Below are 13429 nucleotides of genomic sequence, written 5' to 3'. Positions count from 1 at the left end.
AGAGCAGGGCTGGTCCCTCCTCAAAGTGCTATCAAGGACACCATGGCTGGCTGTGATGGAGGATGAGGATGGGCACTGGGCTGGGCTGACATGGCCTGTTGTGGCTGCCAGAACCACCTGGATCCCTGCTCCAGCTCCGAGCACTAGGAGCTGGAGCACAGGAGCTGGAGGAGATGAAGCTTGAGTGGCTGGTGTGGGGGCTCACAGGGTCCTCACAGGATCTTCCTCCATGTGCTCTCAGTGCAGCGGTTCAGGATGAGGTCCTTGCTGGGACGGGGAGGAACAGCAGGTTGAGCCTTGGGCTTGTTGTCCTCTGGCTCATTTTTCTCAACTGCCAGTAAAAAAGATGTACAGATGGGTCAGAGCTCTGCACCACACACCACCCTCATGAACATTCAGCAGCTTCCTACATCATGGCCACCAAAGCTCCTGCTTCTCCTCCTGTCCATGCTCCATGTATGGGTCTTCCTGCAGGTCATGGTGTCAGGACATGCCCACCAGTGCCCAGCTGGGAGCTGTGCTCAGGGAAAGCCTGTCTTTGGGTCTGCATGAGGTCTGCCCATCTTTAGCTCTGGGAAGGTCATGGATACTGCATGGGGATAACAGATCTAAAGGGTATGCCTCAGTGACAGCCTCTCTCCTTCTTCATGAAGAGACACTCTTTACAAGGGCCTGGACTGGTAGGACAAGGGGGAGTGGCTTCACACTGTCAGAGGCCAGGGTTAGATTAAATATTAGGAAAAAATTCTTTTCTGTGAAGGGAGTGGGGCACAGGTTGCCCTAAGCAACTGTGGCTGCCATGTGCCTGGAAGTGTTCAAGGCTAGGTTGGATGAGGCTTGGAGCAACCTGATCAGGCTGGGAGCAACCTGATCAAGGGGAAGCTTTGAATTGGTCTTTAAGGTCCCTTCCTACCAAAACCAAATTCTATAATTCTATGATTCTTCATGTAACACTTCCTTTCTGGGGGCTCTGCTGACAGCTAACATACATGGCAATTGCAGTGGTAATGGCAGCATGGGGGAGGTTGGGTGCACAAAGGAAAGCACTGATCCCAAATGTGGCCTGACCTCCTTCCAGGGCCATATTCTGCTCTGTCTGACCTATAGCCAGGAGTAAGAAAACTCCATGAAAGAAACACCTCCCTGCACAGACATTCCCCATGGGGAAAGGGCAGATGGACATGGTGTGACCTCAGTGTGCCATCCTGCTCCAGCTGCCAGCCCTGGTGGGGGGCCATGGGTCATGCTGCAGGATTCCAGTTCCACTGAGACTCACTGATGACATTGGCCTGGTTCTGGGAATTTCCCCGCGTTTTCCGCTGGTTCTGGATGTACTTCTTGCTGTTCCTCCTGTAGGTCTCCTGGCTGATTTGCTTCCGGCCCTGCTTGTGGATGCTCTTCACATTTCGGATGGTGGATCTGCAAGGAGTGAGAAACAAAACTTCAGTTTTCATGCTGGCAGCTGTCACACCACACACCTCCTTTCCCCACACTTCCTCCTTTGCTTCACCCAAACCCCAATTTCTGCTTTTGGGTTCTGCCTGGTGGATGGCAGCCATTGAGGGCAGCCATCAGTGAGCCACAATCTACGACGTGTTCAGAGGCAGCTGGATGGTGCTCTGCAAGCAACCACTGAAGGGTGAACCCTGAGCACAAGTCTGGAAAGTAATGATAGGGATTGGTGAGGAAGATTGGATATAAAGCTGGAAGGATGAGATGGGCATGAGGGTTATCCAAGAAAGCCCCAGAAGTGATCTATAGCTCTTTGATGAATGAACATACAGCACCTATCCTGGCCACAAAATTGAGGTGGTGTGGGGCTAGGCATGGCTCCCCGAGGCTCAAGGGTCAGATACAGGGGAATGGAATATGGGGCATGTGTCAGTGTGCACCCAGATGTGCAGTGTTCAACCCACAGGAGAGAAACTCCTGAGAGAAGTGAAAGGCTGAGCAGCCTGAGGCTGCTGCAGGGGAAACCCCAGCACTGGGGACTGTCCCTGGGCAGGCAGACAGGGGCCCTGCTTTGTCTTCAGTACCATGGCAGGAGTGAGGTGGCTCCTGATGTCCATCCCCATGGCATTGTCCTCCTGCTCTTCTCAAAGAAAAGTGCCTCTCTGCCCTCAGCCCCTTCCTGGTGTGAGCACATCCCCCATGTCATAGCAAAGCTCTTGCCCTTAACAGGTCACCACATTCACAGCAGGCCTTGGCCTGGCTGCCAGTGCCACAGAGGCAGCAGTCACAATGGCAGGGGAACAACCCACTGTCCTTGGAACAGGCCACTTCCTCTCCCCCAAGGTGACCAGCAAACATCTCTGTGGCCAAACAGGTGGATCTGGACCATTTTACACTGTCTCACACTCAATCCATGCTCCAGCAAAACTGGATTTGGAGAGATTTTATAACAGGCCTGACATGTCATCTTGCAGAAAAAAGAGATAGGAGCAAATTCTGCCCTTTTTAGCCATTCTCTTTGCACTGGAATTAATGAGTTATTTGTGCTTTCTATCTTTTTAATCAAAATAAAATCCCTTGCATTTGCTCAAATCCTCCCATTAGATTAGGCCACTTGGCAGCTTCATTTAGTCAAATCTCTCCTTGCCTCTAAAAGATTCAGTGCACACACTTAGGAAGTAAGAAAATGGCCAATTTGAAAATTAAACAAGATTAGCCCAGAAAAGAAACTTTGCAGAAGGACAAGGAGAAATACACCTGATGGGTGGACCTGTTGGAGCAAGGATCCTGGAGCCCCGCCTCAGCAATGCCTGTGGTAGTTGGGGAGCACAGAGCTGGTGGGAGGACAGCCCTGCTCTGTCTGTGCCCTGCTTACATTTCTCCAGGCAGTTCCTCACTGACAGGGCAAGCAGGTGACACCACAACACCCTGTCTGGTTTAATTTCATCTCCCTCAAGGAAGTGGGAGATGTTCTTCTGCCCTCTACACAGAGCTTCTCCTACCTCCGTGGAGGAGCACCCCGGTTCCTCAGCTCACTCTTCACAGAGGTGTTCACTTCCCCAGCTTTCTGCAGGTACATGGAGGGGTAATAACCTGTGGTTTCATCCTTCCTGCAACACAAAGCAACATCACTTGCAGTCGTGGCTCTGCAACCACCTCCTCAGTCCAGGAGAGAGATTTGATCATTCCTGCAGGTGGTTACAGCGTCCCAGAATGGTTTGGTTAGAAGGGACCTTAAAGGATCTCATTCCAGCCCTCTGCCACAGGCAGGGACACCTTCCCCTAGAATAGGTTATTCCTATTCCAAGCTCCATCCAGCCTGGCCTTGAACTCTTCCCACTCAGGACATTCCATGAGTCATGGTTCAGGTTCCCTCATGGTGCCATGTTACCTCAAATGCTCCTTGCAGCTGGGATGAAAGTTGAGGTTTTGCAAAGCAAAATGTGCCAGAACAAGTAGAGGCAAAATAACAGATACACATTTTTTTCCCATCTGCCTCCTTCTTGGATATTTCTGAAGCTCTCAGGAGAGGAATTTCAAGCTGAAATATTTAAGATTTGGTAAAGAACAGACTCTGAGGAGCAGCCCTGCAAAGGAAGTGCTGGGCAGTGGCACCAAAGACACCAAGGCTTTCAGAGCCCTGATGTGGAGCACCATGGATGTCCCTTCCCTCTCCCTGAGTGCTGCTTGCCTGAGCTCTTCATGGCATCTCTCACCTGATGACCCACCAGCCATCAAGGAGCTTGTGGATGACTTCAATGGTATCACCCTCCTTGAGGGTCAGCTCATCCTCTTCCACAGCCGTGTAGCTTTTCTGGACCACGTATGCTTCACCTACACATGAAATGGGGATGGTGGATCATGTGCTGACACCTCAGGGATGGGGCTGAACCTCCCCAGCCACTGAGGAGGCACCAGAGCATTAGGAGGCACCCTACATTTTAGGCAAGAGGTGCTTCAGGTTTGGATTCAGACTTCCCCCAGTCTTGTCATTGCCCATGGCTCATGCCAGCCCCTTCACCATCTCTCCAGAAGAAAACTTTTGGGTGCAAGCAGAGGAAGCACTCCTATCTCTGCTCGAAAGTGTGCTCAGAATTCGAGTGGTGAAATAAGGCAGAAGGAAGTGTTGTGCTAATAGGGCCTTTTCCAGCGTTGTGCAACCCTCAGAGCTGAAGCCTGTTGAGCAATTAGCACAAGTCTGCAGGATCCTTCCCCTGCTCCACGTGATAAAGCCCTGCTGTCATGGCAGGGCAGTGCAGGGGACAGGGAGCAGGGCCAGGTCCTCATAAGGACAGCACAGAGGTGAAGCACTGTGAATTCCTGTGCCTGATTTGGGTGCTGCACCATGCTGTTCTGCTAACCCAGTACCTCAGCCAGCTCAGCATGGCCACTGGGTAAGGATCAGCCAAAACACAAATCTAATGCTGAGTTGCAGGTCATGGGAAGCTCCCAAGGTTGACACTGAGGCACCAAGCCATGAGATTTATCCCTCCTGGCAGTTCCTACAGCAGCATCTCCCTGCCCAGTGATCCTGCTCAGTCTGAATTTCCCAGCTTTGCAGTGAGCCATCACAGTGGAGAGCTGCAGTAGGCTCTGCTCTGACACACACACACACTCTGGTCACCCCAACATTCTACCTGCATAATTAGGCTCCTGCTCTTCAGATTCATCAGGACCATCCAGTGGCTCCAGATAGGCAGCAGGTACCCAGCCTCGTTTATTCTTCAGTTGACAAAACCACCAGCCTGCAAAGAAAGCAACCATGGGCAAGAGCAGAGAGTGTTCTGGGGACTGGCACCAGGTCTGTCCTGGCCAGGGGAGGTGCAGGCATCTCTGAGTCCTGGACCAAAGGGACAGTGCTGGGGCCAATCTCTGTTGACATGGTGCAACCAGAGAAGTTGACCAGTTCATCCTGCTCCTGCTGGGCAGGAAGCCTCACAGGCTGAGGCATGGCCAGGGTGTTGCAGAGTTTCCTAGAACTGCCCCTCAGCCTTCACTGCCATAGCCAGTTCACATGCTGTGTTTGGATGCAAGGGATACTCATTCCTGCTGAAATTGTGGCAGGGAGTGGGCTGGCCCTCAGGAGCTCTCCAGGGGGATGGACACATACCATTCTCACTCTTCTCCACAACATCCACCAGGTCCCCAGCCTTGAGAGCCATCTCAGATGTGGAGCTCTTCTCATAGTCAGCGATGGCTCGGTACGTTTGCAGGACAATGGGGCCCGTGATGTCTGCATGAGAGAAGTGACAGATGTTCCCTCCTCCAGCCCCCAGCCCAGAAACACAGGCCAAAAACAGCCCCAGGACAGCCCAAAGTACCCTCCCAGCCTCTTTCAGCCCCAAACAAACTGGATTTCAGGACAATTACTTATTTCCCCAAAGGATTTGGCTTCACCACAGCTGCAGCTCTGGTATAGCAATCATGTTCGTAGTGAGGGTATCTGCCATGGAATGACAACCTCTCTCCCCAGCAGGCTTCACTGCTGCTGAGGCAGCCACTTTGCAGCCCTCTTACCAGTGGGGTTTTTCTTGGAATCCTTTGGCAGGAGGAAGACCTCAGGCTTCTTGATCCTAGACAGGTCAGAGCAAAGACAGCTCAATGCCAAGCAGCCCTATCCATCAGCACCCTCCCTGCAGGCTCCTGCCAGCATCCAAGGCCAGGAATGCAGGATTTCCCTCCAAACGGCAGGCAGCAGGACTCACTGGCTGTCTGTGACGGGGTTCATGTCATCGTGACGGACTTTGAAGAAGTTGACCACATGCAGGCACCGGGAGATCTTGTGGGGCAGGTTCACCAGAGTGTAGCAGTACTCAGCCAGTGTGCCCTGCCTGTTCTCAGTTGAGCGCTGCCCATCAAACCACTTTGGGGCTGGGGGAGAGGAAAAAGGGCTCAGAAAAGCAGCCAGAATGCCTTGTCTTTAATACTTTCCCAAGCACACTGCTCTGAACCATTAATTTTGCCCTGCAAACAAGTGGGTCTGGCCCCAAGGTGCTGTGTGGCTGCATTGTGCCAATAAGTTTTGTGGGGGCACAGCTCTTGCAAGCCCAGCAATGATCCTGTTTGACCCTATTTCAGTTTTAGGGTAACTCCTACATGTGTGTTCAGACTAAGCCCAACAGCTGGGCCAGAAACACAGCAGATGTACCAGAGCACCAAGAGGGGCTCAGGGGACTAGCCTGCAGTCAGAAGAGACATATTTATCCTCCCACCCCACTGGTTGTGGTGTTCTTGACTCCAGAACTCTAAAATACTGCTGGCAATCCCCACCTCAAGTAGTGTTGAACCACATGATGCGAGATACTTTTGTGTGGTCAGTGGCAGCCCATGCCCCCAGCAGTCTGACACTTGTCTGGTCCCCAGTGCTCTCAGTTCCCCAAAGGGAATAAGGATGCTTTGACCAGCTCCAGCACGGTGGGGGACAGTGTGATGGAAGTGGCCCAGCATGGTAGTTGATGTTAGTCCAGCTGACTGGCACCCACACTGCTACATAATGCAGGCTTACTCCTCCTCCAGAGATGTTGACCACAACTGCAGCTCTTTTTCAGACTCCCTTCTGCTTCCTTTAAAGCAGGAAATTAAATAAAATGGGGAAGTTTTCTGACATGCACCTTGCTTAGAGACAAAACATCAGCTGTTCGGATCCGGAGTTCATTCTCTGTCATTGAAGGCATATTGCATTGCTTCCTCTTACAAAGTATCTGTGTTGCCACAAGGGCATTAAGCCAACACCAGTGATGATGTCACCAACAGAGGGCTCAGCTCAGCTCCACTCAGTTCAGCCTCCCCAAAGCCAGACACCTTGCACCAGCCAGGAGTCATAGGGGTCACAGCTGATTCTTCTGCACGTGCCTCTGGGTGCCTTCAGAGAGCAAGGACGGGGTCTGTAGGGCTGCTGAGTGTTGGGAATAACCACTGCCACTGCTCAGATCTTTCTGGGGTTTTGATTTCAAGCCTGGTGTACAGGAAATACTGCACCACCCACCTGTCTTGGAGGCAGCCAGCACAGCTCAACCCACCAGGGAATTTCCCAGCTAGCTGCAATTTCTATTCACCCCCAGCCACGGTGCTTGCCCCTCACCTGGCAAGTGCGGGATGATCCGGTTCTCTATGTTGATGTCCCCGGATTCAATGGGGAACATCTCCTTCAGCGCTTTCTGCAGAGCAGAGCCAGGCACAACAGTGAGGATGGCACCAGGGGAACACGCTGTGACACCCACTCCTCTGCCCCTAGCTGGGCTCCTTTCCTGATGCTCGCCCTGCTGCCACCAGCATGTCTTGGCTGGATCCCACACCTCGGCACTGTGTGCCCAGGGACACAGAGCCAATGGCTCCCACCTTCAAAAGAGATCAAAGAACTGGACCCAGGAGCCTCTTTTGAACCAGGTTTGCTTTGAGGCAATTTCAGATGGCATTCACCCTCCTTTTTCCCCACCCCAAGCCCATGTGTCCTGGGAGGACTCACGTGGAACTCATATATCTCAGTAAAGCGGCGGTAGACAACCTTTTCGGAGAGGTCATTCCACTTCACCAGGAACATGTAGACCTGAGGAGCAAAGCAGAGGCTGCAGTTTTGCAGGCAAGTGGGACACCACTCCCCACTGTGCCCGGGGAACCCTGGGGATGGTCCAGTTTCAGATAAAATGGAATGTTTTCCTTCCACCACCCCAATGCAAATAGCTCTGCCTTGCCAGCAAATAAACTGGGCACTAGGGGAATTGGAATAGATCTAGAGGGGACAGAACCATGCAGGTGGGTGGGAAACAAAGAGGAAAAAGCCCTTTCCAAGACTGCAAAGTAGCCAATGGCTTGCAAAGGAGGTGCCTGAAATCTTGTGTGTTCAGGACAGTTTAGTCTCTGGCTGCCTGCAGCTCATGTTATCAGCTATGACTCCCTTAAAAGGAAGCGTTTAGGCTCTCAGTCACATTTACCTAAGAAAATTTGTTGGCCAGGGTTTTTACCCTGTCCAGTCCTCAGTCCTCACATGCCAGAACGCTGCTGATACTCACATAGTGCTGGCTGGGGAAAAACCTTTTCTCGTAGCCCAGCAGTTCGATGTGCCGGATGAAGGCGTCCCCCATTGCTGCTCCTGCCCGCAGGGCTCTGCTCCGGACCCGGCTCCTGCCTGTCTGGGTGCTCTCCCCTCCCCTCTGCCCTGGCTCAGCTCTGTCCCCTCTGCCCTGGCTCAGCTCTGCTCTCTGTTACAGCCCTGGGGAAGCGGAACTGCCGCTGCGATCGCACCCGTAATTGTTCACTCGCTGTGGTTTGTACCGAGCTGGTGTTTCCCAGCCCAGCCCTTGCAGTGGCTCCAGGGCTGGGGAGGAGGTGAGCTGGGAGGCCTCGGAGATAACCTGGAGGGAGCTCTGGAATCAGAGGGCAGTGAAGGGTGAGGCCCAGGCTGGCTGCCCTGGTATCCAAAGGACTCCTCTGACTGCTGATGCTGCCCCATGATGGCACAGGTAATTGCAGGAGAGGGTCAGGGACAGGTGCCTTGGATATGACAGCCAGAGGCACCTTCACCCTCTCTATGAGAGCTGGAATGGCTGAATGAAGCATGTGATGCACTCCCTGAGCCCCAGGAATGGCAGTACTGTCTGTGTGTGTGGGAATGGCACCTGGGGAGTCTGGGGCACAGCACAGCCAGGATGGGGCAGCCACAGGCTCAGTGTGCAAGAGCCCTCCCCTTGCATCACCATTTCCTTTCAGTCTTTTGCAGCTTCTTCAAAATCTGCCACCAAAAGGTTCCCTTGGGGAGCCCCCGAGAACCTGAGTCAGTCCCAGCCCTGCTCACCACCTTAGCTGGGCACAGGGCTGAATGGTCATGTACTTTTGGTTTCTTTTTATTTTAACAGGGGGACTTCCCTATATGCAAGGGAAGTCCCTTGCATATTACACAACCACAAATATGAAAAAAGATCCATCCAGGGCTGTTTGAGCTTTCCATCAAATGTCTCACACATCTAATACGTGTCAAGAAGCAAGATTTCAGAAGAAAATTCTCAGAAGAGGAACATTCCATCTGAACAAGCTAAGTTCTTTTGGTTTTGCAGTCTGGTTTTTGGTAGCAGGGGGGCTCTGGAGGTGGCTTCTGTGAGAAGCTGCTCGAAGCTGCCAGATGTCCAGCGGGGCCACTCCCTGATGGCTCTGAAGATGGACATGCTGCTGCCCAATGCCCACTCCAGTCCTTTCAGCAACACCACTGCAACCACTTTCACTTCCTTTTTCGTTCAGCTCCTGCATACAGAGTTTCAGCAGAGCCACTCTGCTGTTACACACTTGACAAGGCAATACCTTGGAATTATTTATTTTCCCAGTTCCTTTGCTGTGACACTGCCCTCATTTTTGAGTGAGCAGTAAGAACTCCACCAGCAGCAAACAGCTGGGCAGGCAGCTGTGCTGAAAGTGCCTCCTAAAGAGGGCTGTGAGTAAAGAAGGGATGAACCATCCTGCTTTTTTCAGAAGGGGAAGTCAGGCCAGCTGAAGCCTGGGGAAAGCTGCGTTATGTCATTTCATCATTCTAAACATGTCTAGAAGCAAGTGTGAAACCTGGTCCTGAACTACTGCTGGAGGTTCACTGGCTCAGCATGTCTGTTCAAGTGAGCAGCAGGTACATGTGGTGGTGGTTATAATGTGGACAGTGCCCACATGGCTGGGTTAACAGGTAAGGTACAGCAGGTGGGCTCACTCCATGGGGCTGGGAATGCTGTCTGCTGAGGCAGGAAGGCACCAGCTCCCATCTGGAGAGAAGGAAGGTAAGACCAGGATGAGCTTTTTCAAAATGCCTCAGCATGGAGCTAACCCTGCCCCTGCTGACATCACCAGCACAAGGTCCCAGTATTCAAGTGGGAGCACCTAGCTCTGCATGTTGTCAAACACAAGCAGATGTCCTGTAGGGTCTCCCTTATCTCTAGAATGACTGAAATGTGTTTGTTGCTCTGAATTTACCTGCTGAATTTCAGGTTGCTCCCAAGAACAGACACTGCACTCAACTGAATTTAAGGCTTCAGAATTTTCCTTGAAGATCCAATCACATCACCCACCCAGAGCTGGATTGCAGTCTCAACAGCAGGACTGGACCTTACTTCTCTGCTGGCAGGACATAACCATGCTGCAGCATGTTCTACCTGCCTACAGAATTACTGCTAGGACTTGATTTGCTGTAAGACATAACTACATGCACAGTCTTGAAAAACATCAGAAAGGTCTTTATTTCTTCATCAGGGAATATCACTTACCATTTGTGCATAATGCAATCATCTCAGATTCCTGCCAGTAAAAGAGAAACCTTTGCAAATTATCTGCATTTTTAGAGATTATTTTATAGCCAGAACTGTGCATCTCTTATGGTTTGTGAAATTTGAAAATATATATATATACATGGTTTTACCTGTTGTGGTGCATAACCAGGACCACAGGGGACTTAATTTAATTGCTGTTTGCACAGAATATTCTGAGTTTTTGACATAATAGGACTTGGAGCAGGTTGTAGCATGTTTCCATAACTAGTTCTAGATGGACAGAAGAGCATCCCCCACAGCCTTCAGCAGAAAAGCTCTCACACAAGTCCACACAACTACTGCCCATGGCAGGACTGTAAGACCAAACCCATGATATGTAAACTGTGTGATACTCTGATGGAACATGTACTTACTACTTTGAATTAACAGAATAAACTGACGGGGTTTCATTTCAGTTGCTTCCTAATCCACACACTGGAATATTGACCATTTCACAGTCTATCTCATTAATGCACACTAACCATCAAGTGGATAAAATTATCTTTTATTTAGGAAAAACATATGAATTATGATAGATACAACAGGAAAAATTAATTCAAATATACAAATACTGTTGTCCAATGAGACATTAAAGTAACAGCTGAACATTAATGTAGAGGGTTTTTTTTCTCCTAAGTAAACAAACTGAACTCTTTGCAGGAATTTTTTCATTACAAAAGTTAGGATGCATTCAGGTACAGTGAAATTCAGCTTTATTGGAAAATGTATACAGCCTGAGCTATGTCCCTGTTGATTTTAATCCCTGCCATCTCCCCAGCATCAAATTTAGTCCTTAAAATATATTCCAAAGTAAATTCATACAATCCAAATCTACAGTCATTAGTAGGTCAATTCACAGAACTGCTGAAAAAGTAGACATTTCTATATAATAGTACAAAAGGGTTTGTATAGAAGATACTTCTCTTATACAATTATATTACAGAGCTCTAGACAGGCCGAGCAGGCTCTTCTCAGAACGGGCAGCTTCTGACTAGGTAAGAGAAATTAAAAAATTAGGTTAATTTCATTGAAGCCTTGTGCCTTATTACAGCTATGAGCAGTGTGTATTCTATTTTCCAGTTTTTTAGGCCTAGATTTGTCTCCCTGTTCTCCTAAAGTTCTTCTAAGCTTTCTCATGCACTTTTCATGTAAATAATGATTGTTTTGCATCCCTTTCTGGAGGAGGAGAGACTTGATAGACTGTTGGTTTGACCAGTGTGGTTGGAGAGGTGGCAATTTTATCCTCCAATCCATGATCACTTTTGGAATTCTATAAATATTGAGGTCCAGTAATAAATGTGCCTTTTTTGCCTTGGACATCTCAGCGTGTGAGTGTCATTCATTTGTGGTTGTATTGTGACATAGATTCAGCAAGCATGCAGAAACTGAATATTGCTCTCAATAAATATGAGATTAAATGTGTGCTCTAGCATTCTCTTGTCAGAATTTAGAACAAATATTTATTTTGGTATAAATTCAGTGGATGGCCTAAAGCATCCAAAACTCTGAACTGCTGCAGCATCAAATTGTGCAGCCATTGCTCAGACAACATTTTTGTGACCTTTAATTGACAAGTGAGATGTTTTTTTATTTCTCACTGCTTGCAGTGCGTCCCATGATGAATCAAAGTTTTCCCTTCAGTATATTTTATCCTGCCACATTCAGTTTTATGACAAACAGACTTCACTGATTAAATAAGAGCACCATTGCTGTGCCTGCAGTGCTCAGGGCATAGTTGGGATGCTGGTTTGTCAGCTCCTGCAGCTTCCCACCACATCATTTCATTGTCCTGGGCTGTGTTCATGCTGTACCAAGGCTGTCCCTCAGCTCCAAAAGCTCAGATGGTGCCAGGAATGAAACCCAGAGGCTCCAGGCTCCCCTAGCCAATGCTTCATTTAATGTTATACCAATTAAATCAAATTGCTGAAGTATCAAATGCTGCATAACGAGGAAGATATTTGGGGTTCAGTATTACCAAAAAAACTGAAATGGGAAGAAGCACTACCATTTTCTTTGAATGAAGCACAGAGACTCCAAACCATTTGGGTGAGCATTTTAGATTTGGTGATGTGATAGCATTGCTAACATTCCTCTCCACCACCACAAAAACATAATTTTTAGGAACAAGTGACGTTAAAAACAGAGTAAGAGAAAGATTTGGACATTTGGGCATTGTAAATTAAACTAGGCTTTTAAATAAATAAAAGTTTAATTTATGAAAATAAAATAAAGGAAACTTTTAAAGGAGGTTGGTTTGTCATGACAGTTAATAGTTTTACTGAGTGTCCCAAGCTCAGACAATACTCAGACAATCACAGTAAAGAGCTTTCCTGCTCAATTACAATTTGGAAATGTATGTGCACTACCAAGAATAATAATGCTTTTTCACACAACCATGTCAGAGCTTTACATAAACACTAATCCCCTCAGCTTTCACTTGCTCTGCTTCTGAGATATGTGATTACCATCACACATTTTATGCCATATTTTTCTAGGACTTCGTCACAAATTTGAACACAGTGTGCTTTATACTGTATTTGGATAAGAAAGTGCAAAATAATTCACAACTAAAGTACTGGCACCTTCTGACATTCAGTATTACACTTCATCTCTCCTTTCCCCAGCCAAAAATATAAAAATATTATTCCTTGACAGGTGTTGACTTCAAGAAACACTAAATTCTTTTACCCAGTATTGATGAGGTCTATGACGTCAGGTGTGGATCTTGCTTTATTTGAAACTGTTCTTCTGTTTCTGTGTTATCTGTTAAAAAAGTAGTAGCGAATGAAAAAGTGGAACTTCTCCACCAATTTTGTTACTGTTTTACTTAAGTAAAATTTTATAAAAACATGAAAAGCATTCATTATCTCTTAAAACTAATAATAAGAAATAAAAGCATATTCACAGCAATCTGATTCTGTGAAAATTACCATTTCCACTGCAATATAATGATGATGCTTTTAGAAGGCTTCTCCAAACTAAATGATTCTGTGATTCTATCTGAAAAGGATAGAGTTCAAGTATATTCTTGGACAATAGGAAAGTTGGATGTTTTCCAGAGTTTAAGTGCTAGAAGAACAACAATGCTCCCCTCCCTTGCCCCCAACACAGTGTATCCAGGCCAATGTGGCATTCAGAGTTCCTGATGATGGCAAGCACTCACTTGCATCACTTGTGGAAACTACTGCACTGAATAACTA

The 13429-nt window shown here is 48.4% G+C and overlaps 2 protein-coding genes across 9 annotated transcripts in view; both read right to left on the bottom strand.

The window, feature by feature from the left end:
* On the bottom strand, positions 1–8033 carry NCF1 (neutrophil cytosolic factor 1). The gene is made up of 11 exons (XM_030962957.1): positions 7962–8033; positions 7418–7498; positions 7034–7109; positions 5658–5823; positions 5470–5525; positions 5063–5185; positions 4590–4697; positions 3669–3786; positions 2955–3062; positions 1277–1419; positions 1–331 (listed from the first exon to the last, which is right to left on the bottom strand). The coding sequence occupies exons 1-11, from the start codon at positions 8031–8033 to the stop codon at positions 213–215; spliced, it is 1170 nt and encodes a 389-aa protein (XP_030818817.1). The 3' UTR covers positions 1–212.
* Positions 8034–10713: 2680 nt separating this feature from the next.
* Positions 10714–13429, bottom strand: part of GTF2I (general transcription factor IIi) — a 71892-nt gene continuing 69176 nt past the window's right edge. For all 8 annotated transcript variants that reach the window (XM_030962442.1, XM_030962448.1, XM_030962447.1 and 5 more), the window contains 2 exons: positions 12918–12992; positions 10714–11220 (listed from right to left, as the gene is read on the bottom strand). In XM_030962442.1, coding sequence (XP_030818302.1) covers positions 12934–12992 — 59 coding nt within the window. In that variant the 3' untranslated portion in view covers positions 10714–11220; positions 12918–12933. The remainder of the gene's footprint in view (positions 11221–12917; positions 12993–13429) is intronic.

The sequence above is a fragment of the Camarhynchus parvulus genome, chromosome 19 (assembly GCF_901933205.1).
Source record: "Camarhynchus parvulus chromosome 19, STF_HiC, whole genome shotgun sequence".
NCBI classification, from domain to species: domain Eukaryota; kingdom Metazoa; phylum Chordata; class Aves; order Passeriformes; family Thraupidae; genus Camarhynchus; species Camarhynchus parvulus.
The sequence above is the reverse complement of the archived record's forward strand: the minus strand, read 5'-3'. Positions and strand labels throughout refer to the sequence as shown.

What these genes read in the sequence shown, in the direction of transcription:
- NCF1 (XM_030962957.1), bottom strand. Translation starts at nt 8,033, where the DNA reads ATGGGGGACGCCTTCATCCGGCACATCGAACTGCTGGGCTACGAGAAA. An exon ending in GCAGGAGCCTAATTATGCAG is followed by an intron (nt 3,787 to 4,589) that starts GTAGAATGTTGG and finishes TTTCATGTGTAG; the next exon opens with GTGAAGCATACGTGGTCCAG. An exon ending in GAACCAGGCCAATGTCATCA is followed by an intron (nt 332 to 1,276) that starts GTGAGTCTCAGT and finishes TTTTACTGGCAG; the next exon opens with TTGAGAAAAATGAGCCAGAG.